At 46.0% G+C, this 24,358-nt stretch overlaps 1 protein-coding gene across 3 annotated transcripts in view; it reads right to left on the bottom strand.

The window, feature by feature from the left end:
• LOC108921470 (glutamate receptor 4-like) overlaps nucleotides 1–24,358 on the bottom strand; it is a 48,425-nt gene that overhangs the window by 9,986 nt on the left and 14,081 nt on the right. For 2 of the 3 annotated variants that reach the window (XM_029249205.1, XM_018730942.2), the window contains exons 3-11: nucleotides 21,542–21,781; nucleotides 12,747–12,931; nucleotides 12,443–12,496; nucleotides 11,930–12,088; nucleotides 7,933–8,100; nucleotides 7,393–7,497; nucleotides 7,026–7,136; nucleotides 4,337–4,543; nucleotides 2,691–3,064 (exon numbers count right to left, since the gene is read on the bottom strand). In XM_029249205.1, the coding sequence (XP_029105038.1) occupies nucleotides 2,691–3,064; nucleotides 4,337–4,543; nucleotides 7,026–7,136; nucleotides 7,393–7,497; nucleotides 7,933–8,100; nucleotides 11,930–12,088; nucleotides 12,443–12,496; nucleotides 12,747–12,931; nucleotides 21,542–21,781 (1,603 nt within the window). Of the gene's footprint in view, nucleotides 1–2,690; nucleotides 3,065–4,336; nucleotides 4,544–6,388; nucleotides 6,534–7,025; nucleotides 7,137–7,392; nucleotides 7,498–7,932; nucleotides 8,101–11,929; nucleotides 12,089–12,442; nucleotides 12,497–12,746; nucleotides 12,932–21,541; nucleotides 21,782–24,358 lie in introns of those variants that run through there. The other variant, XM_029249206.1, reaches the window with a different exon arrangement.

A 24,358-nucleotide genomic window follows, 5' to 3' on the forward strand; every position in this document is an offset into this window, starting at 1 on the left:
CAGCAGAGCTCACCTTCAGACACAGGCAGAGGTCACTTTCTGTTGTTTCCACACAGTCGCCTGGTCTCTAACATTTGTGTTGAATAATAGCAGGACATGAGTCCTGCTGCTTGGGAAATCAAACCAGCTTGAGCTTTGCGTCACGTTGAGGAATTCCTACTCGTTCATTTTAGCATGGTTAGATATACCCCCTCAAGCTCTGCCTCCTCGCTTCTGTCAGCCAATGAGCAAGCTCAACCCGGAGTGTACAATCTCTCATTCTGTGAAATTACTTCATATTTCCTCATTTTACTTGGAGGCATTTTGGATCTCTTTAGCACATGGCTGGCTGCTCAAAAAATCCGGTCACAGGTGTTCTCCTTTCCTGCACCTTCTTCCTAACAGCAGGAAGCCTCAACTCATACTCCATGTGTGCTACTCAACCTACTCATCCACAATCCTATCATGTTTCATTTACCATGGACTGTTTGGATTCCATTTTTTGACAAGTAAGTAGTAAACAAAGTCAAACCAGTTTGACCCTTCTTACATTCAAACCAAGACTTCCACTCTGAGACTAACTGACCACACTATACATTTATTCACTAAACTGAAGCTTTTCTCCAATTTGACTTAGTGTTAAGGTACTTACAATTATTTACCCATTTATACAGCAGGGTAGTTTTTTTACTGGAGCAATTTAGGGTAAGTATCCTTGCTCAAGGGTACAACAGCTGAAGGTGGGAATGGGACCTCTGACCTTTGGGTCCAAAGGCAGCAGCTCTAACTGCTAAGCTACCAGCTGTCTCTTGTTGCCCCCTCCCAAAGCAAAACTAACTGTCAACTCCGTAAGGTCAGTCAGGGACTCCCACAAACTCCACCAAGTCCGCTGAAGCCATCCATATCCATGGAAGTGCACAGAGGTTACATCCATAGCTACTGATCTGGCCATATGTGATGCTGGTGGCCCTTAGTTATAACTTTTGTATAAATGGCATGACAAATTTATGTCCTTGAATCATTGTGTTTTACAGGTATCCATTGGCGTGGATGTGTGAGATGTACTGGAACTGGGCAAAACCTAATACTGCCATTTATCACTTGATATTACAGATGAGCTAGATCCCACTTAAGGTTCCATGTCATTCAGGTTTAATGTCAATGAGTGACGTTCCTCCATCTTCACTTTGCAGAATCTTGGAGAAATACTGTGTTTCAACCATTCCAGTTTCCTTAGAGAATGCGTGGTATAGTTGGCAGTTCCTAAGGCTGAAAGTGATGCTCATTCCATATTTACATGTAGAGTCATTACAGTACCTTGGCAATAGTAACTTTTATGTGCTGTCAGGGTCTTAATTTCTATTCCAGTGTAAATCCTTATACTTCTACACAGGAAAACGGATATATTTGTATATAAATATTAACTAGAGCTGAATCAAAATCACAGGACCACCACAGCACCGGGCTGGTCAGTGCTGAGGGGCGCCGTCATTTTGATTGCTTTCTAAGTACCTTGGATTCCTCGCGCGGACGCCGCTTCCTGTCACGAGATGAGCCACGTTTCTGGGGGGCTGAAAAATACAGTCTGATTTTGTTTAAAGGAACTCAGGGAGGCGAGGCCTCAGTCGCTATGCTGTGGCTGCGATGGGGAAGTGGAGTGTGCCATACAGAGACGACCCATAACAGAGAGAGCCACGTGGCACGGCCTGGCAGGACACAACGATGGATCAGCTGTCGCGTCTGAGTTGTGGGAAGAGTATGAATGTTCACAGAGAGCTGCTCACCATGAGATAAGAAGAGTGGTCCCTGCAGTCCCTCACCCACAAAACACCAGCTTAAAGTGACCCAGCCCCAACCCACCCCACCCCACCCCAAGAACATTGAAAAAGCACGACACATGGCCACCACAAGCTACTTGAGGCACAGGCTGACGTCATGATGTGACATTGGACAGGACAGGAGAACTCCACAGCGGCCATTGAGTGAGAAGCGTGAAAAAGCAGACATAATCTCGCACGTACGCACACACACACTCTGAAACACAGCTCCTAAACTCAGAACATACAATACTCATGAAGATGGAGCGTATAGATATATGTTGCTAATGGTGACTTTAAATAGGGTTAGAATTCAACAGTGACAACAAACTTGAGAAAATATGAGCTAAACAATTCTGGACTAAAAAGACTGGCTTGCCCAACATTCTCAAATTAAGACACTTGCTATTTGCAGAGGCTGTGATCTTGATTCGCATCAGTGTAATATTGCCTTTGTTTCACGGATGCTAGAACAGTCTCCTCTTAGGGACACCACACAGGTATCAAAGCAGCTTAAAAGGCAGACACACCAGTGGACAAGTCTCAAGTGATACGACAAGCCACTCAATTTCTCAGTTGTATTTTAAAAACTTTTCATATCTTTCCTTCCCTCGTTACTGTGATCTCCATCAACACACATTTTGCATGAAGTCTGAACACTACTAAAATGCTGGCAAAACTCAGACCAGAATATGACTACATAAACATAGATTTCAGTCCAAGAGCTGGTCCTCTTTTTTTGGTAAAATTTGCATACATGTCTACATGGCATAGAGGCAACTAACTGAAATATCTAGTACAGGATTGATCACCGTTCTCCTTGAGAAGACACGAACATGTCTAAGAGCAGCTTCAGGGACCACTGTGTGTCCAAGGCTCTGGCAGCTCACCCACCTCGGGGAGATGTCACATCCCTGCTGCATGAAGGCCCCCAAAGAAAACCAGAGGCTGTTGAAGATGCCAAACTCGTTGGGAGGCTGGTCACTTGGCTGCCCATCAGTGCCCTCCTCTGGCTCCTCAGTGTGCCACTCGTAGGGGCTGAACCGGCTCACCAGGAAGAGCACCACACTCACTCCGATGTAGGCGAACACGATGCACATCCAGATCTCATAGGCCAGCGGGTCCAGGAAGGAGAACACCCCTGGCTTGGACTTCTGTGGCTTCTTGATCATTATGGAGATGCCCAGACTCATGAAGGGCTTGGAGAAGTCAATGACCTCCTCCCTCACCAGCGTTATGGTCAATGGTGCCACAGCAATCTCTGCTTTCTGCGGAGGCAGCAAGAAGTGAATATTAAACTTTCCCTCTCTGTTTCTTTGCATTCCCTTTATAAGTCACAATGATCATCACTATCAAAACACACTATGAAGTGTATGCAGAAATCCTCTGTGCTAAAATGTTCCTGGTTTTACATGACTGCTCTGTGTGTGAACAGTATTCCCTGCAAAGAATAGAGTGCCTCCTTCATGAGCCAGCATGGCCACCAGCTTCCCAGCACTCCAAAAAGGAGGTAGGGCAGAAATAATTCTGCTTCCTCTATTTTCCTAATTTTTTTCATTACATTTTGTGACAGAACATGACTTTGCGTGTTAGAATTTAAAATTGAATCACTTTAATCCCAGAGGCTTAATTTAAAACTCAGGATGGAAAACCGGTGTGGAGGCTGAGGCTGAACTGGGGGAGGAGGTGATAAGTTCTGCAGCTCCCCACGAAATTGGATACAGCTGTGGAGGTCTGCAAACTCACAAGGCCCAGTTCTAAATCCACAAACCAGATTACTTGTTAGTGACTTAGTAGCCTTTTTTCTCCTCTCGCCTCAGCTGTTGGAAGCTCAGAATTAATCCAGGAAAGATATTAAACTTTTGTTATGACAAGCTGACGTTCTAAGCAGGGAAAGAGAAAGTTTCTCATGCGTTTTAAAGGAGGCGTCCTGACACTGCTGAATTGATGCTTGCACTCAGCAAAGGTGGGAGGGGACCTTCTGATGAGAGTGTGGACAGATGAATAGCCAGTGAGTAGGGCTTTGACCATGCCCCACAGGGAGTGCAAGGCTTGTGGGGGCTGCTATACTGAGTCATTCTGTCCAGCTCCTCTCTCTGCCCTGTGGATACAACCCCTGCATCCATTTGAGCCTTACCTTTCTCCCACGTGCTCGACCTTCCACTGTTTCTGTTCCCTACTGCTCCCTGCCATGGCATTTTGTTCTCTCAAAAGGATCCGACATATCCCCAACTATGTATTCCCAATTGCCCTGCTCATATTTATTTTTTATACTCTACAACCTATTGCTTGCTGTCCCTTCCAGTCTAGTGCTCTCTATTTTCTTTCCCATAATCCTTCATATGTCCTATACCCTACTACAGTCCATCGCTGCACCCTACAGCTTTTTACATGTATAACCTCCTACACCCTACCACATATTGTAATGCTCTTCCATATCCAACCCTATACCATCCTCCTCCCTACCGCCATACTTTGCTGTTTCCTATAACCTACAGCCTGCTGCTCCCCATCCTCAGTATTTTACTTGACCGCCTTACCCCATAGACCAGCTCCCCGACCATGCCGTTCCAGATCTTGGTCTCAGGGTCCCTGGCGCCGTACTTGCCATCTGGCACAATGGAAATTTTGTACTTGATGCCGATGTGCTTGGCGATCTCGGATGCCAGGTCTATACAGTAGCCCTCATACTGGTCGTTTCCCTCGTACATCTCCCAGTTCTTCTTTAGCATGACGTAAGGACCCTCCTGCAATGAATGGAATATATGCTGACCACACAATGACAACACAGACTAGAAGCAGTCAAGCACCAGCCACATGACAAAAACGAGGGAACATGCTTGTTGGGCACATAGCAAATACAAGCGACACATGCACACCCTGAGCAATCACACTTGTCTCAAGGTGAATAGAACTTGAGGCTAAGATGACCATGTTTGTCATGTGACTGATCACAGAGAATATGTTGACACCTCAGTGACCATAAGCAGAGCTATACACTGACAATGACCGTAATGGATACGGAACAACCAATAAGCACAGATGTATCAGTTCCACCCACAATAAACAGACAAATTAAATTTATATATATCAACATTTCAAAACTTGCAATAAACACACTACATAACATATAATACATGTACTTGTACATCTATACCAATAAGATATACAATAACAAAACTATACATGCTTGTGTAGCAGATAAAAATACATAACTTTTACAACTTAATAGTGCTTTTATAATATGGCGTTTATAAGCGCTATAGCACTTGTTAAAGAAATATATGCAGTATATTTCTTAAAGGCATGGAACACACTGATTATTATTAGCTTAAACTGAGCCGATAGTGAGTTTATTAGCTCAAAGAAAACACACAGATTTGTTGGGTTTTCATTTATTAGATCAATATGTTTAAACATTTGCAAAAAAGTTATGTGCTCTAAATTTTCAAGATGATGTGCCTGTACACACCTCTGTAAAATACAGGCTACTATACAAGAAAGGCAGAAAGCACATATGGAAAACATGACTGCATTCAGAAAATAAGACCATGAAAAGCACAGAAGTTTCCGGGCACGAATTTTTGTTTTTATTTTCCACTGGCCACACCTCACTTAGCAGCAAGGAACTCTTATGAGTATAGATGGATGGTACAGTGAGTAAACCCAGACAACAATGTTGAACTGAACCCTTCAGCAGGCAGATGATGACCTTGTGATGAGTTTGACATCTCAGCAAGTTTGTTTTCGTAGCACTCAAATATAAAACAGAAAATATAATTTTTTTTCTTTATCAAGGTGACCCTGGGAATATTGACTAAAGCTCATCTTTGACAAACGGCAATCTGTAGGATCCATGTAGCAGGTCTCACACCCTGTTCATTGTTTCCTTTCATACATCACCTTTGATCACACCCAAAGGTGCGCCTTGTCCTACAAAAGACCAGTGAAGCACAGATAGGAGCTTGTAAGTCTAAATTCTACACATAGACACATTTTGGGGAGAATTGCTCCTGCTTGGAGTTTTGGTCCAGTTGGAGCAGGACAGGTCCTTTGCAGGTGAGTCCTTTCAAGGGAGCATAGGACAGTTGAAGGATCAGTGCTTCCTCTTCAGCAGTCTTAACATATGCTTCATGCATGGGAGATCCACTTGAGAGCAGCTAGCGAACATCTTTATAAGAGTGCATTTTAGCTGAACAGCCAATGCCTTTTTGAAAATGGTGCGCAGGACAGGAAATGGCCAGCAGTGGGAGTAGGACTGACCATGGGCAAGTGCAGGAGTGTGGACATGCTACCAGGTTGCTGACACATGAATGTAATTAGGCATGTCGTGCTGCTCTTGGCCATTGGAAAAGGCAGGGTTCACCAGTGTGACACTGGGACAAGCATATCAGGGCAATTCAGCATCCACAGATAAGATGGGTTAGCAGTTCCCCTCCTTTTGGTTGTACTCTTTTGTTTTATTTGCCTTGAAAAAGCTTCAGACTGCTATTGCATCCCAAAAAGAAGACAAAGGTAACATTAGAAACTGGGTAAAAATGTCTCTTAAAAACTGTTGGCAAGAAGTCTTCCTGCTTGGTGTGTGTGTAAGAATGGCCACACACCTGGGCAGCGACGGAGGGCACACGCACAGGTGCAGTCCTTCTCGACCAGGTGTGCAACACCGACCACAGGTGTGGCGGTAGGGCTTGGTCCGCTTTCCGCTCAGTTTCTGAATAAGGGGTTCTTCACGAGGGGCTGAAAAAAGGAGGACGCTGCTGAAGTGTGGCTTTGCACTGCCTCGCGTTCATTCAGAGAAAGAGGGAGACAGGAACACTCTCAAGCCATGCAAGACACACGACAGATTCCCGCACACCTATGGCGCGCTTGCTCGCTCGCTTCCTCAGCCGCTTTGCCGAAGACGGGAAGAAAGCAAACAAAGCAACAACACCACAGCTCAGCGTTCGCTTTTGAACTGCTCAAAGCAGTCCTCCCTCGCTCGAGCTGACTCCTTCCTGTTGAGTATGTTCGCTCACCACGCGTGGTGCGTAACAAGAGCCAAGGACACACTCTTCGTGTTACTTCATGCGTCAGTGTCAGCTCCCAAGGTTAATGACTTTGCTTGCAACAAAAGGAGGTCTGCAAGTCTGCTGTAACTTGGACCTTCTACATCCTCATCTAGACATAACTTGAGCCATAGTGGTCTACGACCCTTAAAAACCACAGCTCTATCAGCAGCGGCGATCTTACCATGATTGTTGTGACAATGACAGTTCTGTTTTCCATCCCAGAGGTCTCGTTGGGAAGCAGAGCTTCATTCTGGGTCAGCACCAACTTGTCAGCATCGTTCCAGTAGCCAATCTGGAGAGCAGAGAGAGCAAGAGCATGCATCACTGTACACTGTGTGTCTGTGTTGGACTGAGGTTGGATTTGTTGGTGCAAAGCAAACCACATCCTGACTGGATTGTGTGAAAGGGTTATGGCCCATATATAGTTGTTTCGTCATTAACATCTCAAGTTAATGGTTCCAGTACAGTAGGTGGTTACGGATGAATGTTCCCATTTCTGAAAGAAAGTGCTGTAATTATAGTCCGGGGTGTGGGGTTACGGAATTTACCCTTCTTGGACCGTTGCTTTTAAGTTCAAACACATCCATTGTGTAGTTGACCCTCCGACCATAGTGGTCAAACTGGATGTTTCCTGTCAGTCCTTGGAGGCGAACCTTAGTACAGAAAACGTAATAAGTTCTTTCCAGTTTTTACAGCCTTTTAGTCCTTTCACTGGAGCTAACAATGTCATGCATTGCACATTGTCTCATATGAGTAGTATTCATTTCCTGTCAATACTAGTCCAACAATTGTACTTAATGCTGCCAGACAACATCATTCTTGGTTTCCATAGCATGTGGTTCCTGATCTCTACAACTGATCTCTGTACCAAAGGCTTTGTACTCTATACAACATCCTTGTACCACATGCAAAATGAAGGCTGCACTCATAGCACAATTGGCTCTTGTCCTATAAACCCCATGAAGTTTTGTACTGTGAGATACTAACATGTATGACCTCATCTGACCCAACGCAGGCATTAGATTGTCGCGCTATAAGGTGAGACATTCCCAGTACGAGAACCCTGACAAAGTCTCTTTGAGACAGACCTGCTTGAGTGTGCGCTCCATGTCCAATCCCTGGTTCCAAGGTGCTGCAGGGTTTGCCAGACAGTCCCCTGCATTGCCACGGCGTGAGAGGTCCACCTTCTGCCGCCGCAGGTTCCGGAATGCCTCTGCCATCACCATCACCCCATCGTAAGCCAACGCAGAGGTGTACTGAGGAAGAGGAGGAGGGTAATGGTCCATTAGGTTCTTTGTGGGGTCTTCCTCCTGATAGCTGAGAGAGTAGCACAAGTGAACCCAGACTCCCTTGGCTGCTGTGCAAGTGGCACTGTGTGAAACTTTTCTAGCACTGCAGGTCATTGTGGGAGGTGTTATAGCAGTGGATTAGTAGCAAAACAACTACCCTTTAGGTTATATCTGTATGTCATCCACTCATTATGAATAACTTCTTGTCCAGTGCAGGGTTGTGGTGGTCCTAAGCCTATCCCAGAGGCACAGAGTGTGAGATAGGGTACAACCTTGACGGAACACCAGTCCACGTGTATACATTTTTATAAGAAAATTCTGCTGGACTGTCATGTTTGCCATGCATACATCCTGAATACTTCCATAGAAAACAGACTTCATTAACTACCATCATTTAGGAAAAAACATGCCTCCCCACAGTATTTGAAGACATTTATAGATAAATGTCATCATGATGGTCTCCTCCACAAAGTTCTCTTAGGTAATGTAGCATGTAATTAAGGATATTTGTACACAGCCGTATCAAAATAAAACTGAAGCACCTACATTTTTTCCCTCATTATCACAAGATGACTTACAGCTTCTTTTAACATGAATACAGATGAACTATGGATTCGTTCTCAAAGATAATGGCTTATTTTGGCTTTTTTAAAACTTTTCCCAAAACATTACTGTGTTGAATTAATACTCTCTGCAGCTATGTCTTCTTCTCTTAATGTAATGCATAAATTGTACTTTTGCTCGGATGTACATCACTTTGGACAAAAGTGTCTGCTAAATGAATAAATGTAAATGTAAATGTAAATGTCAAAACCTGGTGGTGAAAGTGGAAAAATCACGGTGCTGTAGAAGTTAATCAAATGTCAGGAAAACGGCATCAGGTGGAACGAATGAGCTCAAAGGGCTCAAATCTGACTTCATCAGGGTTGGACACATCGCCACCCTCACTTAAACTAAATTTAGTTACAGTACTTTACAAATAATAATAAATGAGCCAAAAGGTCATAATCTACCGAATACAGCTGTCTGTCCAAAGCAACAACACAGTTACTGCATGCACACGCATCACATACACAGCACGAGGGGGTCACTGGCTGACAACACCAGGCCCAAGGGCTTTATGGAGGACAACACCATGCATTTATTACAGAACGCCGCCGCAGCAGGAGGAGGAAGGTCACTCTCACTTTCCCAGAATAACACAGATTTATCGGCTAGTCCTTGGTCTGTGTGACACTGACAAATGGCTGGTCATCCCCAGGGAGGAGCAGAGGTCCATGGTCTCACTGCCCACAGCCCAGGGGAATGAATCTCAACAGGGTTCTACACATAACGTCAGCACAGCCCTCATCTTGGCCAGTGGGATGGATATGGTGTGAAAGTGCTGATTTGTCGAGCCATACAGTATCTATGACCACATGCTCAGGTGCACAAGAAAGAGAAGAATTTGACCACTATGAAAATACTGAACTGAAAACTGCTGAGACTGCAGCAGACATGTGACTTCGTTCTCATTTATATAAATCTACTTGACTTTAGCTGAAAAGAAGCAGGAGGGTGAGAGAACAAGAGAGAGAGGGAATAGAAGAAGGGAGATAAAGAGGAACAAGGAGCAAGAGAGGGGAATCGGTAATGCGCTCTAGATCAGGACAAAGCAGCCCACAAAAGCTTGTCACTTCACATCTGGGCAAAGGGCCGAGCATTTAAAAACCAGGCGCACCAGAGCGGCAGGAGCAACTGTCGGCTTCCGCCTGAGAGCACACGGGGCAGATGGGCCACGGATGAGGAAGCCACTTGATTGCCGGGGTAAATCACAGTGGCCACAGAAATGGGTGCGGAAGGCAGCCTATTTGCTTTCATTTGAGTGCAGTGGAAATTGAACACACGGTGGGTCCATGAACTGAACTGGGCAATGGCAAAACTGTACTTGTTGGCCGATTTGCTATAAAACCCTCAAGTGAGTGTACTCGGAAAAAAAACTTAAACACAGAGATGTGTGCATTCACACAGTCATTCCTGAGAAGCCCTCCTCATCGTGTTTGTGCTGCTGGGATGAACTATCTTTAAGGTCTTCATGCAGGAAAAGGAGGTCAGCCTGTCAGGATGATGAGTGCATGACAAAGAGGGCCCACCCCGTGGGCGAACAGAAACACAGTTTCAGCAGAAAACAGTGATGATTCATTATCTGCTGAGGTCTTAACCCTCCTGGCCCTGGTTCTGCTAACAGGCAGGCTGCTGTGAAGAAGCCAATCACTATGACAGCGGCTGGCAGGCCTCGGTCGCACAGCGTTGCTTCTCAGTTGTGCTCCGTGCTGCCAGCTGAAGCTCAAACTATAGTCTGCGCAACATGAAAGTCTGTGATTATTAGAATTCTGAGATCCGCTGCCATTGAAGACATTTATTCCCAGAGTTCTAGAACCTTTCAACTCATAATTTCAAGATTCTATAATACTTTTGACATGAAAGTCTATGGTTATCAAAATTCTGAGCTGCCACTAAAGATTCCTATTCATAGTTTTAGAGTCAACCAAGTCATAATTTCATGACTCAGGCATTTCTCCAATATGAAAAGATACGATCATATAATTCAGAAATTTCCTGCTTCTGATGGAATTTATTCCAGGAGTTATACTGTCCCCCAATTTATAAATTTAAGATTTTAAAATCTGATTGACATGAAAGCTGGGTTAAGTATGATTTGGATATCCGCTGCAACCGAAGATTCTTATTATTCATAGAGTTTTGGAAAACATCCTATTCATAATTTCAAGATTCTAGAACTCCTATACCATGGAAAGCTATTATTGTCTACATTCTGAATCCCTGTCTCTAAACATCTATAGTCCCTCAGTTCTTGTGCTTAAGATTCTACAGTCACTGTCATGAAAGTATTTGATTATCAGCATTCTGAGATCCTCTGCAACTGAAGATTTGTACTCCCAGTTTCCTGGAGTCCTCCAGACTGTTTCTCAAGATTCTAGAACCCCACTGATGTAAAAATCTGTGATTTTTGGCAAATATGTCCATCATCACTGAAGACCCCTATTCTCAGTGGTCTAGAATCCCACAATTTAAATTTTTAAGATTCTGGAAGCCCCGTGATATGAAAAGCTATGATTATCAGAATACTGAGCTTAGTTGCTTCTGAAGGCCGCTGTTCCCAAAGTTCTGGAATCCCTCAATTCTTATTCTCACGATTCTAGAATTCCACTAACATGAAAGTCTTGTTATCTGGAATTCTGAGATCTGCTAGCATTCAAGACTCCAAGTCCCACAAATTCCTCTGGTTCTTGGGATTCTATAAGGATCCCATTTGGCATCAGTTCCTACATTTAAATTTACATTTATGCATTTAGCTGAAGCTTTTCTACAAAGTAACAGCTCAGAGTTAACAGAAGTATGTCTCACAACAGATTTAGAGGACTTACAGTAGATGTATGCACATAAATATTGAAGCATAGCTTGAGTGCTCAATACCGCCATTGTTATAGTAAAGATATCTATCTAAAGGAGTGACATGGATGAATGGAAAAACTATCAAGTAAAGCCCGACTCCCAGTGACCATTCACCCGGCATCCAAGGAAAGGGTGAAACAGAACTATAGAAGTGACATACAAACAGGAAAATGGGTAAAGAATAGCAGATTCTGAAGAACTATTCCTCTGACCATTGAAATTAAACCTCTGTACTAATCATTTCAGAATCCTTTGCATCTGAAGGATTTTAATCCTAGCGTAGATTTTGAAACCCTGCCCATCAACTTCTAAAAGACAGTAGTGCAGAGGGCAGGCCTACCTTGGGTGGGCTATCAGAACCAGGGTACTCTCGTTGGTCAAGCTTGTTCCAGCGCTGCATGAGCTTAAGGACCATGGGTGTGCTGAAGTCTACTAGCTGAAAACCAGTCACATTGGCTCCACCATGCATGAACCTCTCCAGGGAGATGTCCTTAAACCCCTGGTTCCAGAGAAACAGGGAAAATGGTTTGGGTCAGAGACGGAAGGGCAGTGGAAACATTGGCAACTTGGCAAGTCTGCAGAACCTCACATTCTGAGCACACTGGGATTCATAGAGTTTAAGCCCATGTGGGTGTATTGTATCTTAGCACAGCTGTGTTTGCCCAATCTGATCAGCACTATGTCTATAGTATCTGCGCCTGGGTATATTGAGTCTGAGTGGGCCTGGGATTGACTCTGGCCACAGCTGATTTTACCAAGTTTGAAAATGCCTGGGCTTGACTGAGTCTAAGTAAGCACGTATTTACAGGGTCAGAGTATTATCAACATCAAGTTCATTAAGAAGACCCCTTACCAAATTTGCCATGATGTAGTGATATCCTTTGACATGTTTTCCAACACTGACAATCTGTAAGAGAAGCAAAATGACAGTGGATTAACTCTTCTTGCTAGTTACAGTTCTCATTGACTATCTGAGGATTTTTGGGTCTAAGAAGAGAATGGCAAGGACAGAAGACTGAGACAAAGTTGGTTGACACATTTTTAATCACAGCCCTCTCTGTTGGGCCTCTTCGTTGCTCTCGATAAGAAAGACTCTCTTCTGACCCAACTCCCCCACTAACAAATGAAGCCAGCCCGACAAGATGAATGGCACTCGCCTGTTCCAGAAGGTTCTGTAGTCTCTCGGGTTCCAGATCAATGACAAACTTCTTCTCCTGACGCCGGTCGAGGTCTTCCAGGAGCCGACGATAACTGGCATCGTTGAAGCTCTCCACACAGATGGCGCTTACCTGCCAGTTGTTCTGGCCTGCTTTCTCCATAATGGCCTGGAGGATGGCGTAACCTGGCAGCAAGCCAGCAGGTGTCAAGAACCAGATACACAAAATGGTCAGCTAGACGTCACCTCATGGCAGGTGCTCTGACAGCACATGGCAAAGCCATTAAATTATTCATTTGCTCCTGCGGAGAGACTCACACAGTTCAATGTAACGCATTCCGCTCATTTAAACAGATGGCTACTCCATGCTCTTAAGGTCCACCATTTCCCTTGCATTCTTCAACAAAGCTCAGCTGTGCTCCCTCTTTATACCTGATTCTTCCCAACATTTTTTCAGCCAGGCTCTGGCCTTCCATGTCCTTCTGTCCTACTTCCTCTTGGATCTCTACCTCTTGTCCTCACTAATCCCCATCTTATTTAGCCACCCTTGCTTTTGAGGCTCAGCTCTCAAGACGATAGCTGAGGCATGTGTGTATCTCAAGCCAAGTGGAACAGATGTCCTTGTTAAATGGCTCTGCATGCTCACCGTCGGAGTCTGGCAGCCTCCCCCTATCTCCATTTACACGTGTGTGGAAAGGAGAGCTCCGGGCCCTGGCTGACACACACACACACACACACACTCAAAAAGATAAAAACACCCTTTGAATTCCTGCAAGGGCTGCCATCGTTTGTCTGAGTACCCTGTAAGGTTGGCCTGTAAAATGAAACAAAACAGCCTCACGTTCACCTGACAGCCAGCGCTTGGAGAAGCCAGCCGCTCTGCCGCAACCTGCTGTGGCTTTATTGCTGTTGATTAAGATGTGATAAATCTGTAACCTGAGGCGAACAGCAAAGTGAGACCCTGAAGCCGCAGCACGATTTCCACAACAACACATCTGTTTCACGCTGCTACTACTGCAGCTACAGCCACGACCACAGCAGTCGCTCAGAACAGAGGGAACGACAATATCACCTGCCCTTTCGCTCTAATCACGTTCCAGCTGCCCTAGGTCAAAGGTCAAAATGAGGATTGACAGGGTGATGAACTACTTCCTCAGCTTACAAACACAACTGGTAGTGGAGGTCTGATCAAAAGTAGTTTTATTTGTAAATTCAGAATCAAAGTTCCATCAACAAAAGGTTATTAATACGGACATCCCTTCGATACAAGACGTTCCTTGGCGTGCCTTGATCACAGGTTAGGTTCTGTTAAAGTCTCGGGCACACTTATTGTTCTGCCCGCAGATCTGTTTAGTTCATGTGATTAATTGCTTTGTTGAGCGGAACCTTTATTTCCGTAAGTTATACGCAATTTGTGCACATGCGCTATTTCCATGATGCGCTACTGTCGCGATAGGCATAGTGGAAGCGTCTTGAGTTCTGTGTGCTTTCCTACGCCCGTGGAAGCAATAACTGTAAGTTGTGAAGTTCTTGCAGACATTGGCTAAAATGTTTACGTGCTTTTAAGTTTGACCTTTGTAATGTAAACTCTGTTTATTCAGCCGTAACTCCACGTTATTGTCTTGTAAAATGCGTGTGTGAGTTCGCGCTGTGTCATGCTAAGTGTGCTATCGGCAAACGATTTAACTAGTTATTATGACGATTGTTGTAATTAGACTAAGTTTCCTTTACTGTTTCTGTTTATTATAGTTTCACTCGCATTTTCACATTTGGAGACAATAAAGGAGCAAGACGCTCATAATCCTGGCTCGTGAGAATCGAGTTTGGCTTGCTGTTAAACTGCGTTAACGTACTGGGTGTGCACAACACGCAGGGAGAACAGTACAGTGAAAAGTTACACCAGCGGTGGGTGCCGGGAAAAAATACAAGAACGCAAGCATGCAGCGTCCATCTTCACCCAACTCTTCAGTCCATGCAGCATCAAGAGCGAGCTCTAAGCGCTCATCTTCTTCCGAGTCATCTATCATGGAGGCTGCTGCCAAGGCTAGAGCCTCAGCTGAAGCAGCTCTTACCAAGGTGGCTTATGCTAAAAGACAGCTAGAAATAAAAAAGCAGAGAGCTAGGCTAGATCTAGAATTAGAAGCATTGGAGATTGAAAAGGAAGCGGAAGCTGCGCGAGTAAACGCTGAAATCTTAGAAGCAGCCGCAGCTATGGGAAATGATGACATGCAAAGTGTGAGGAGCGCTGTCTCGCCACAAGTGATTCAGCAGCGCACGGAAGAATATGTGCGGCACCGGTCACAGGTCAGTACTCAGACTCCTGCTTTATCGCATCACGATGAAATCCGGCACGCTGCGAACAATGATACTCAGCAAACAACACCTGTAGCTGCAGAGGAGAAGCCTCCGCTCAATCTCTTCAGACCCTCAGCAGATCAGCACGCATGTGCAACTGAACGCATACTTACTTCACGACCATCGGATTACCCACGCAGAGAACATGGTCAGCATCCTTCTCATGCTAACACTTCAACCATGTTAGACTTTGCCAAGTTCCTAGCACGCAGAGAATTAGTGACCACTGGTCTCTCCAAATTCGATGACACGCCAGAGAACTTCAGAGCATGGCAGTCCTCATTCCTCAACGCGACACAGGGCTTGGGGCTCACATATAGCGAAGAGTTGGACCTTCTCGTGAAATGGCTGGGTAAAGAGTCATCTGAGCATGTGAGAAGGATCCGTGCCGTTTATGTTACTGACCCCAGAGCTGCCCTCCATCTGTGCTGGGAAAGACTTCGGGAATGCTATGCTACACCAGAAATAGTGGAAAATGCCCTATTTAAAAGATTGGATAGCTTCCCCTGTCTGTCGGCTAAGGACAACACAAAACTGAGAGAGCTCAGCGATCTTCTCATGGAGCTGCTCGCAGCTAAAAATGATGGCTATCTTCCTGGCCTGGCCTACCTCGATACTCCTCGTGGGATAAAGCCCATAGTGGAAAAGTTGCCTCCAGCCCTGCAAGACAAATGGCTCTTCACCGGCTCACTATACAAGGAACAGCACAGAGTAACTTTTCCTCCTTTTTCATTTTTTGTTGACTTTGTCCATGACCAAGCTAAGGCTAGAAATGACCCAAGCTTCACCTTGTATGGCAGCGGTCAGTCTTATAACAAAGGTGAGAGAACTCAGTCAAAGCACAGCGGATTCAAGGCTGCTATGTCTGTGCAAAAGACAGACGTGTCTGCCACAGTTGACGCAGACTCCACAAGCACTACAGAGGCTGAGAGAGGAGACAATGATCTAGCCCGATACTGCCCTGTGCACAAGAAAACTCATCCTTTGGAAAAATGTAGGTTATTCAGAATGAAAACATTGCAGGAACGAAAAAGCATCCTAAAGGAACACAAACGCTGTTTTAAGTGCTGCTCTCCAAGGCACCAGGCCAAGGATTGTCAAGCGACGTTGAAATGCGGCGAGTGTGAGAGCGAAAGACACTGCTCTGCAATGCACCCTCTCACCTCCCAACCTCCTGCTTCACTGACCACTCTAGAACCAGACGCAGAAGCACGAGGCAGTCCTCCACTCGAGGTGACATCACGATGCACCAAGGTCTGTGGAAAGGGCAGCCTCACGCGGTCCTGCTCAAAGGTGTGCCTGGTGCGTGTCTTCCCCCGGGGTCAACCGGAGCACTCCATCAAAATGTATGTCATCATTGACGATCAGAGTAACCGCTCACTGGCCCGCTCTGAATTTTTCCACCTGTTCCGGGTTGAGAGCAACCTGTCACCATACCTGATGAAGACATGCGCAGGCACCACGGAGATGACTGGAAGAAAGGCGGTAGGCTTTCAAATTGAAGCAGTGAATGGAGGTGTGTGCATGGACCTTCCACCACTCATTGAGTGCAATGAGATAATGACCAATAGATCTGAGATTCCAACTCCAGAGGTCGCTCTCGCACACGCTCACCTAAGGCACATTGCTCCCCACATTCCCAAGCTAGATCCTGACGCGCAGATGATGATCCTGCTAGGGAGAGACATGATACGTGTGCACAAGGTGCGAGAGCAACTCAATGGACCACATAATGCACCCTTTGCTCAGCGTCTAGACTTAGGCTGGGTAATTGTAGGTGACGTGTGTATTGACAATGCTCATAAACCAACTCTGAGTGTCTTCAGAACCCACATCCTACAGAACGGACGCCCGTCTCTCCTCACTCCTTGTCATAACAGCATCAGGGTAAAGGAAAAACCGTGCTACGGCGGGGAGCGCAGGTATGGTCTCTCTACATCCACGTCAAAACCTATGCAACCTGAAGACAAGCTCGGGCTTATGGTCTTTCAGCGTACAGACAATGACAACAAATGTGCCATGTCCTTCGAGGATGAGATCTTTCTAAAGATTATGGAGAAAGAAGTCCATCAGGATGAAAAGAACAATTGGGTGGCTCCCTTACCGTTCAAGTCACCTCGTCCCCCACTCCCGAACAACAGAGAGCAAGCACTGTCCCGCCTTGGGTCTTTAAGACGCACTCTGAGCAAAAACGCGGAGATGAAGCAACAGTTTTCCTCCTTCATGGAAAAGCTCTTCGAGAACAAACATGCAGAGAAGGCACCGCCCATCCATGAGAAGCAAGAATGTTGGTACCTGCCCATTTTCGGGGTGTACCATCCGCAGAAGCCAGGGCAGATACGAGTCGTGTTTGACTCAAGCGCCCAACAACACGGTGTCTCCCTCAACTCAGTGCTGCTTGCAGGCCCCGATCTGAACAATACTCTCCTGGGTGTGCTGTTACGGTTTAGGAAGGATCTCATCGCAGTCACTGCTGATATCCAACAGATGTTTTATGGGTTCGTGGTAAAGCACGACCACAGAGACTACCTGAGATTCCTGTGGCATAAAGACAATGACCTATCCAAAGAGATAGAAGAATATCGCATGCGAGTGCATGTCTTTGGCAATAGCCCATCCCCGGCGGTTGCTATCTACGGTCTGCGGCGAGCTGCTCAGAAAGGAGAACCAAAGTATGGAGCTGACACAAGGCACTTTGTTGAAAGACACTTCTATGTGGACGATGGGCTCATATCCCTTCCTACAGAGTCTACAGCTATAGACCTACTGAAGCGTACTTGTGCATCACTTGCAGAGTCTAACCTGAAGCTGCACAAAATCGCATCAAACAGCATCACTGTGATGAAAGCCTTCAAACCAGAAGAACTGGCCTCAGGCATCCAAGACCTGGGTCTAGATGATGAGACTCTGCCGGCCCAAAGGAGCCTAGGCCTATGCTGGGACATCAGCACAGATATGTTCACCTTTAAAGTAGCTGTCACTGACAAGCCTTACACCCGTCGTGGGGTGCTATCAGTCGTCAACAGCATCTTTGACCCCTTGGGTCTGGCAGCACCAGTGACGATCAGAGGCAGATTGCTGTTGCGGGAGCTGTCCAGTGGAGTTCAGGATTGGGATGCTCCTCTGCCAGATGAAAAGATGAGCAAATGGGAAGTGTGGAAATCGTCACTCGAGGAGCTAAGCAGCCTCCACGTGCCTCGCTGCTATATACCCAAGTCACTCTCAAGACCTATGTACACGGAACTGTGTCTTTTTTCCGATGCCTCAAACTGGGCCATAGGGGCAGTAGCTTATCTAAGAGCTGTCACTGAAGATGGCCGTTGTGAAGTTGGATTTGTCCTGGGAAAGGCAAAACTATCACCGCAGCCGGAGCCCACAATCCCACGCCTTGAGCTTTGTGGAGCCGTCCTAGCGGTTGAGATAGCGGAGCTGATCTTAGACGAACTGGACCACAAGCCGGACGCTGTACAATTCTACTGCGACAGCAGGGTGGTCCTCGGATACATCTGTAATGACTCAAAGCGATTCTTTGTCTACGTACACAATCGCGTGAATCGCATACGCCAGTCAACGTCCCCTGAGCAGTGGCATTACGTCCCTTCAGAAGAGAACCCAGCCGACTTAGCCACCAGATCTGTGGCTGCATCACAGCTCATGAACACAATGTGGTTCAAGGGACCTGACTTCCTCTATAAGCCTCCAAAGCCAGAGAAGCACGAGCACTTTGAACTGATAGACCCTGAAATGGACGTGGACGTCAGACCGCAAGTAACGGCTCTCGCTACCCACATTGAAGCTAAGCGACTTGGCTCTGAAAGATTCCAGCATTTTTCCACATGGAACTCCTTGTTGAGAGCTGTTTCCCTCTTGATACATCAGGCACGTTCCCACAAGTCAGGCTCCACCGACACATCGCAGCACATGTGTAAAGGATGGCATCAATGTAGCAGGCCTCGCACTCCTGGAGAACTCGAAGCAGCCAGGAGGCTCATACTAGAGTCTGTTCAAAGAGACACATATCCGAACGAATATGCTGCTCTTCAAGCGAACACAGGAGTCCCTAATTCAAGTCCAATCCTGACCCTTGACCCCTACATCAGTGATGGCCTCCTGAGGGTCGGAGGGCGTCTCAGACATGCTTCCCTTGAATCAGAGGTAAAAAACCCAATCATCCTCTCAAAGAATAGCCATGTTACCAAGCTGCTTGTGAAACACCATCACATGGAAGTGAAACACCAGGGGCGTCAGTTCACAGAAGGGGCCATCAGAACGGCTGGACTGTGGATTGTTGCTGGCAAGAGGCTGGTGAGTTCTATCCTTCATCGCTGTGTAATATGCCGAAAGCTCAGGGGGAAGGTAGAAGTGCAAAAGATGGCTGACCTCCCTCCGGAGCGGCTCAACACATCTCCACCCTTCACGTACGTGGGGCTGGACATATTTGGACCATGGTCGGTGGTCACTCGACGCACTCGTGGAGGTGCAGCGCAAAGCAAAAGGTGGGCCATTCTGTTCACATGTATGAGTACCAGGGGAGTACACATCGAAGTTATAGAGTCTATGGATGCCACCAGCTGTATCAATGCATTGCGGAGATTCTTTGCAGTTAGAGGCCCCGCAAAGCAGCTTAGGTCAGACAGGGGGACTAACTTCGTCGCTGCCAGCGCGGAACTGGGCATGGGGTGTCTTGATGAGAGGCAGACCCGCATCCTGAAGTATCTCCACAGCAACGGCTGCACATGGAAGTTCAATCCCCCGCACGCCTCCCACATGGGGGGAGTGTGGGAGCGTATGATTGGGGTGACACGCAGAATATTAGACTCTATGCTTTTACAAAACAAACGCACTCACCTGACACATGAGGTTCTGTGTACCCTGATGGCAGAGACCTCCGCAATAATCAACGCAAGGCCGGTGGTCCCCATCTCATCGGATCCCTCCTCACCAGTTCTGCTATCCCCTGCCATGCTCCTAACTCAAAAGCCAGGCCTACATGCTCCACCAGGAATCTTCACTGGAAAAGATCTCCTGAAAGGCCAGTGGAGGCAAGTGCAAGCGCTTGCGAACGAATTCTGGGGCCGTTGGAGAAACGAATACCTAAGCACGCTCCATTCAAGACGCAAGTGGCACAGAACGCATCGGAACCTGCAACCTGGGGACATTGTGCTGTTACACCAAAGTCAAGCGCCTAGGAATGAGTGGCCAATGGCTCTGGTCACGTCAACCTCTCCAAGCAGCGATGGAAAGGTCCGCACAGTTGAAGTACGGACGTCATCTCAGGGCACCTCGAAGACTTACCTGCGGCCCATCTCCGACGTCGTCCTCCTGCTGGAAAATGACTGGGAAGAACGGGATTGAAAAGGACAGGGAGAAAACAGCTTAAATTTAGTGGCATTAGTCATGCCAGACGGGGAGTGTTCTGCCCGCAGATCTGTTTAGTTCATGTGATTAATTGCTTTGTTGAGCGGAACCTTTATTTCCGTAAGTTATACGCAATTTGTGCACATGCGCTATTTCCATGATGCGCTACTGTCGCGATAGGCATAGTGGAAGCGTCTTGAGTTCTGTGTGCTTTCCTACGCCCGTGGAAGCAATAACTGTAAGTTGTGAAGTTCTTGCAGACATTGGCTAAAATGTTTACGTGCTTTTAAGTTTGACCTTTGTAATGTAAACTCTGTTTATTCAGCCGTAACTCCACGTTATTGTCTTGTAAAATGCGTGTGTGAGTTCGCGCTGTGTCATGCTAAGTGTGCTATCGGCAAACGATTTAACTAGTTATTATGACGATTGTTGTAATTAGACTAAGTTTCCTTTACTGTTTCTGTTTATTATAGTTTCACTCGCATTTTCACATTTGGAGACAATAAAGGAGCAAGACGCTCATAATCCTGGCTCGTGAGAATCGAGTTTGGCTTGCTGTTAAACTGCGTTAACGTACTGGGTGTGCACAACACGCAGGGAGAACAGTACACTTATAATGAAAACACACAATAACACTCTTTAACATTTGTACTAACTCTGAGCCGCACTAGAATTAAAACATTTAAAATAACTGACAGAAAAAAAAAGTCTCCACATTCTATTCAGTGCCAATTTTTGACTGATTCATCCCATGAGCATATGTGAAGTTCATCTTGTTATTTATGATCATCACTCATGAACACCAGGCACAAGCTCTAAACGTATAAACAATCTGAATTAAGGTCTTTCACTCCTGTTCTACCTGGATGTGTTTAACTGCCAACTAACGGCATAGGGTTGAAACATAGGTCGCTCACTCCGCAACAAACGGACATTTTATAAAATAGTGGAAAAAAGTACGGTTGAATAAATAAGCAACCTGGAGAACATTAGTATTTTCAGACATTTGTTAACATAACATTCCAGGGCACAACAGCAGCAGCCTTCTTTGGGTTAGAACCTGTAAAGTGTCCAGCTTCTCACCTCGGTCTGTGTCGTAGAGGAACACAAAGCGGTTCCAGTCATAGTGGTCCAGCAGACTCAACAGCGCCCCCCGAATGGAGGGCCGGAGCTGCAGGGTGAACTGGCTCTCGCCCTCGGTGGGGAAGCTGGGCGTGATGAGCGAGATGTGCAGAGCGCCGCAGAAGGAGGTGAGCGTGTGCACAGAGCGCTTGTCATAGAGGCCAAAGATGGCAAAGACGCCCCGGGAGTACTGCGAGCAGACTGCAGACAGGGGAGAGAGCGGTGAGTTTTAATGCAAAATGCACGCTGTTGAGGATTCGCAGAATGCATTCATAATTGTTCCCTGTTCTTTGAATAAAAGAAAAGGCAACCAGCTTTCATAGTTTTCGGAACCTTTTCACGTACTCTTTGTGATAAAAAGAATCAAGACCCACATTTTTGAATTTACACGACGCTGTTTTGAACCCACATTAGTATTAAATCTCCTGGAGGTAATAAAATATTTGACTTTGCTTTTTCATCGTTCTGCCTTTGATGACTCATTATGAAAAGCGTAGGCCCGTATAAATCAGTGGTCTGATGGAATCAGTGGAATTAGCTGCAACTCCACAGGTTTTATCATGACCGCCCATTTGATCCGATGCCAATGCTGAGCGTGGAAATTAGCCATGTCAATCTCACACTGTTTACATTCCCCACACTTCGCTGTGGGAATGAGCACCACATCCAGCAGTTGGACATTCCTGAATGATTCTCTATTCCAGACCCTTCCAGAACACTGGCTATTCAACATTGATGGACAAGAACCCTGATGAAAATTTCCCGGTGCAGTTGCTGGAGATAATAAACCATGTGGTCTAAATAAACAGAGCTCGAGTTTGGTAATCAAACTTGACTTGGCAGACATGAACTTGCTAATTAAGACCAAACCGTACTGCGGTGCGAATAAATAAGGGTGATGTTGGGCCTCGAACCGACAGTTGCACCTTCCTGAACAATATGGGAACGGGATAATGGAATTTCTCTGTGTGGTAGAATTTTGGTTTGCCGCATCCCAAGAAGAACAAAAGGGGGAATATTTAGCATGTGCGCTTTCCCACGATGCCCTCTGCCAAGTCCAATGGGATGCCCATCTGACCACATGCTTCCTGTCACAGTGCCATCTGCTTTCCAGGAACCGGCAGCTCTGAACACGCTCATTTACACATAAATCAACGGGAAACAATTAGCTCTGGATGGCAGAGAGCTGCCCGGGAAATGGGCTGGATCCACAGTGGCCACTTGACAAATGGATAAGCTCTGCATTACACATTTAGCTGATGCTTCAGGTCTGGGTAATGTTCCTGGAGCAGTTCGGCATATGTATGCGTCTTGCTCAAGGGTACTACAGCAAGAAGTAGGATTCAACCCAGCAATCTTCAGATCCAAAGGCAGCTGTTCGAAATCACTGTGCAACCTGCTGCCCTGATTTAGGATGATATCAGGACATACAGCTGTAGGCCTCTGCAAAACTATAAGTAAAATAAATGCATTTTAACGTAATGTTAAATGATGCTTGATGGGGATCGTTTTGTGATTAATCACCTTTTACTCGTGTATTTTGTAATCATTTCATAACACATATCTGTGGTGTACGAAGACGAATGTGCCGCTCCGTGCCAATGATATAACAGGAACTTTCTAGAACTCCTGCAGCAGGCTGTGACAAAAACATCCTGAATTATCGAATGAAAAATATGCATAATGTATCATTTACTTTTAAAACAGGTAACCGGTTTTCACTGTAAAAGGTTAATTATTCTCGATAATTCTGTCATTACTGGCTTTACTATAAGCATTTGATAAAAATATTTTCCCTTTCATGAGATCCAGATGTTAATTTTTGAAATATCTGCAATGTCTTTGTGTATTTGTGAACTTCCCTCCTGGTATTTATAAACTGTTGTCCTGTCCTACCCCATCCTATCCTATCCTATACCAATATTACAAATGTGGCGCTCATATCTTACGATATGGCAGGAACTTTCTAAAAGTCTGGCAACAGCCTACACTGTACCACCCAAAGTCTCACCTGTGAGCACAGGCTGTTACACACACTGACAGCACATTTCACACCTAGAAAAGCAGCAATGCTCCACCCAGCCAACCCCCCGGACACTTTCACACTTTCCACTCAAGCGCACAAGTAGGTCATCTGGTAATTCTGCATGATCAATAAGCATCTGTACACTTCTTCCCACTGTGTGCCCGCCATGTGCGTGACCCCCCCCCAGCATGGAGTCATCAACCCGGCTGGGTTTGCGCTTCCTCCCCTTCGCGATGTCATCCAGCCCCCAGATAATCAGGATGGCCAAAACACAGGAGCACAGCAGGAGTGACAGGCTGTTGGTCCCTGGAGCGTCGTTCAGCTTCGGACGACACCAAGGAAACAGAATGAAGGCTGAAACGTGGAGCTGCTTCCCCGGACCACACCGAGCCACGTTCGGGAAATCACCACGCTTTGCAAACGAGCGGACGAGGACCAATAGAGGATCCACCTCATAGTAAGCCTGGTTTCTCTATGCAACATAGAGCCCTGTGCGCTTCATTCCCGGCAGTGGAAAGACCGCATCATAAGTTCACATCAATAAATTAATCACACTTGTTTTCTGTTTAGATAACTCCAAATCAAATCAAATGGATACTTGCATGACAGCCCTGTTTAACCCTAGCAGAAACTTTGTTGAATGCTGAAGGAGTTCATCTCAGACTCCCACAATGCACCCTTTTACTGTTGCCTTGGGCCAATTAACATTTCTATACGCACTGGCAACAGCTCCACAAGGTAGTTAAGGTCTG

This window comes from Scleropages formosus, chromosome 25 (genome assembly GCF_900964775.1).
Source record: "Scleropages formosus chromosome 25, fSclFor1.1, whole genome shotgun sequence".
Lineage (NCBI taxonomy): Eukaryota > Metazoa > Chordata > Actinopteri > Osteoglossiformes > Osteoglossidae > Scleropages > Scleropages formosus.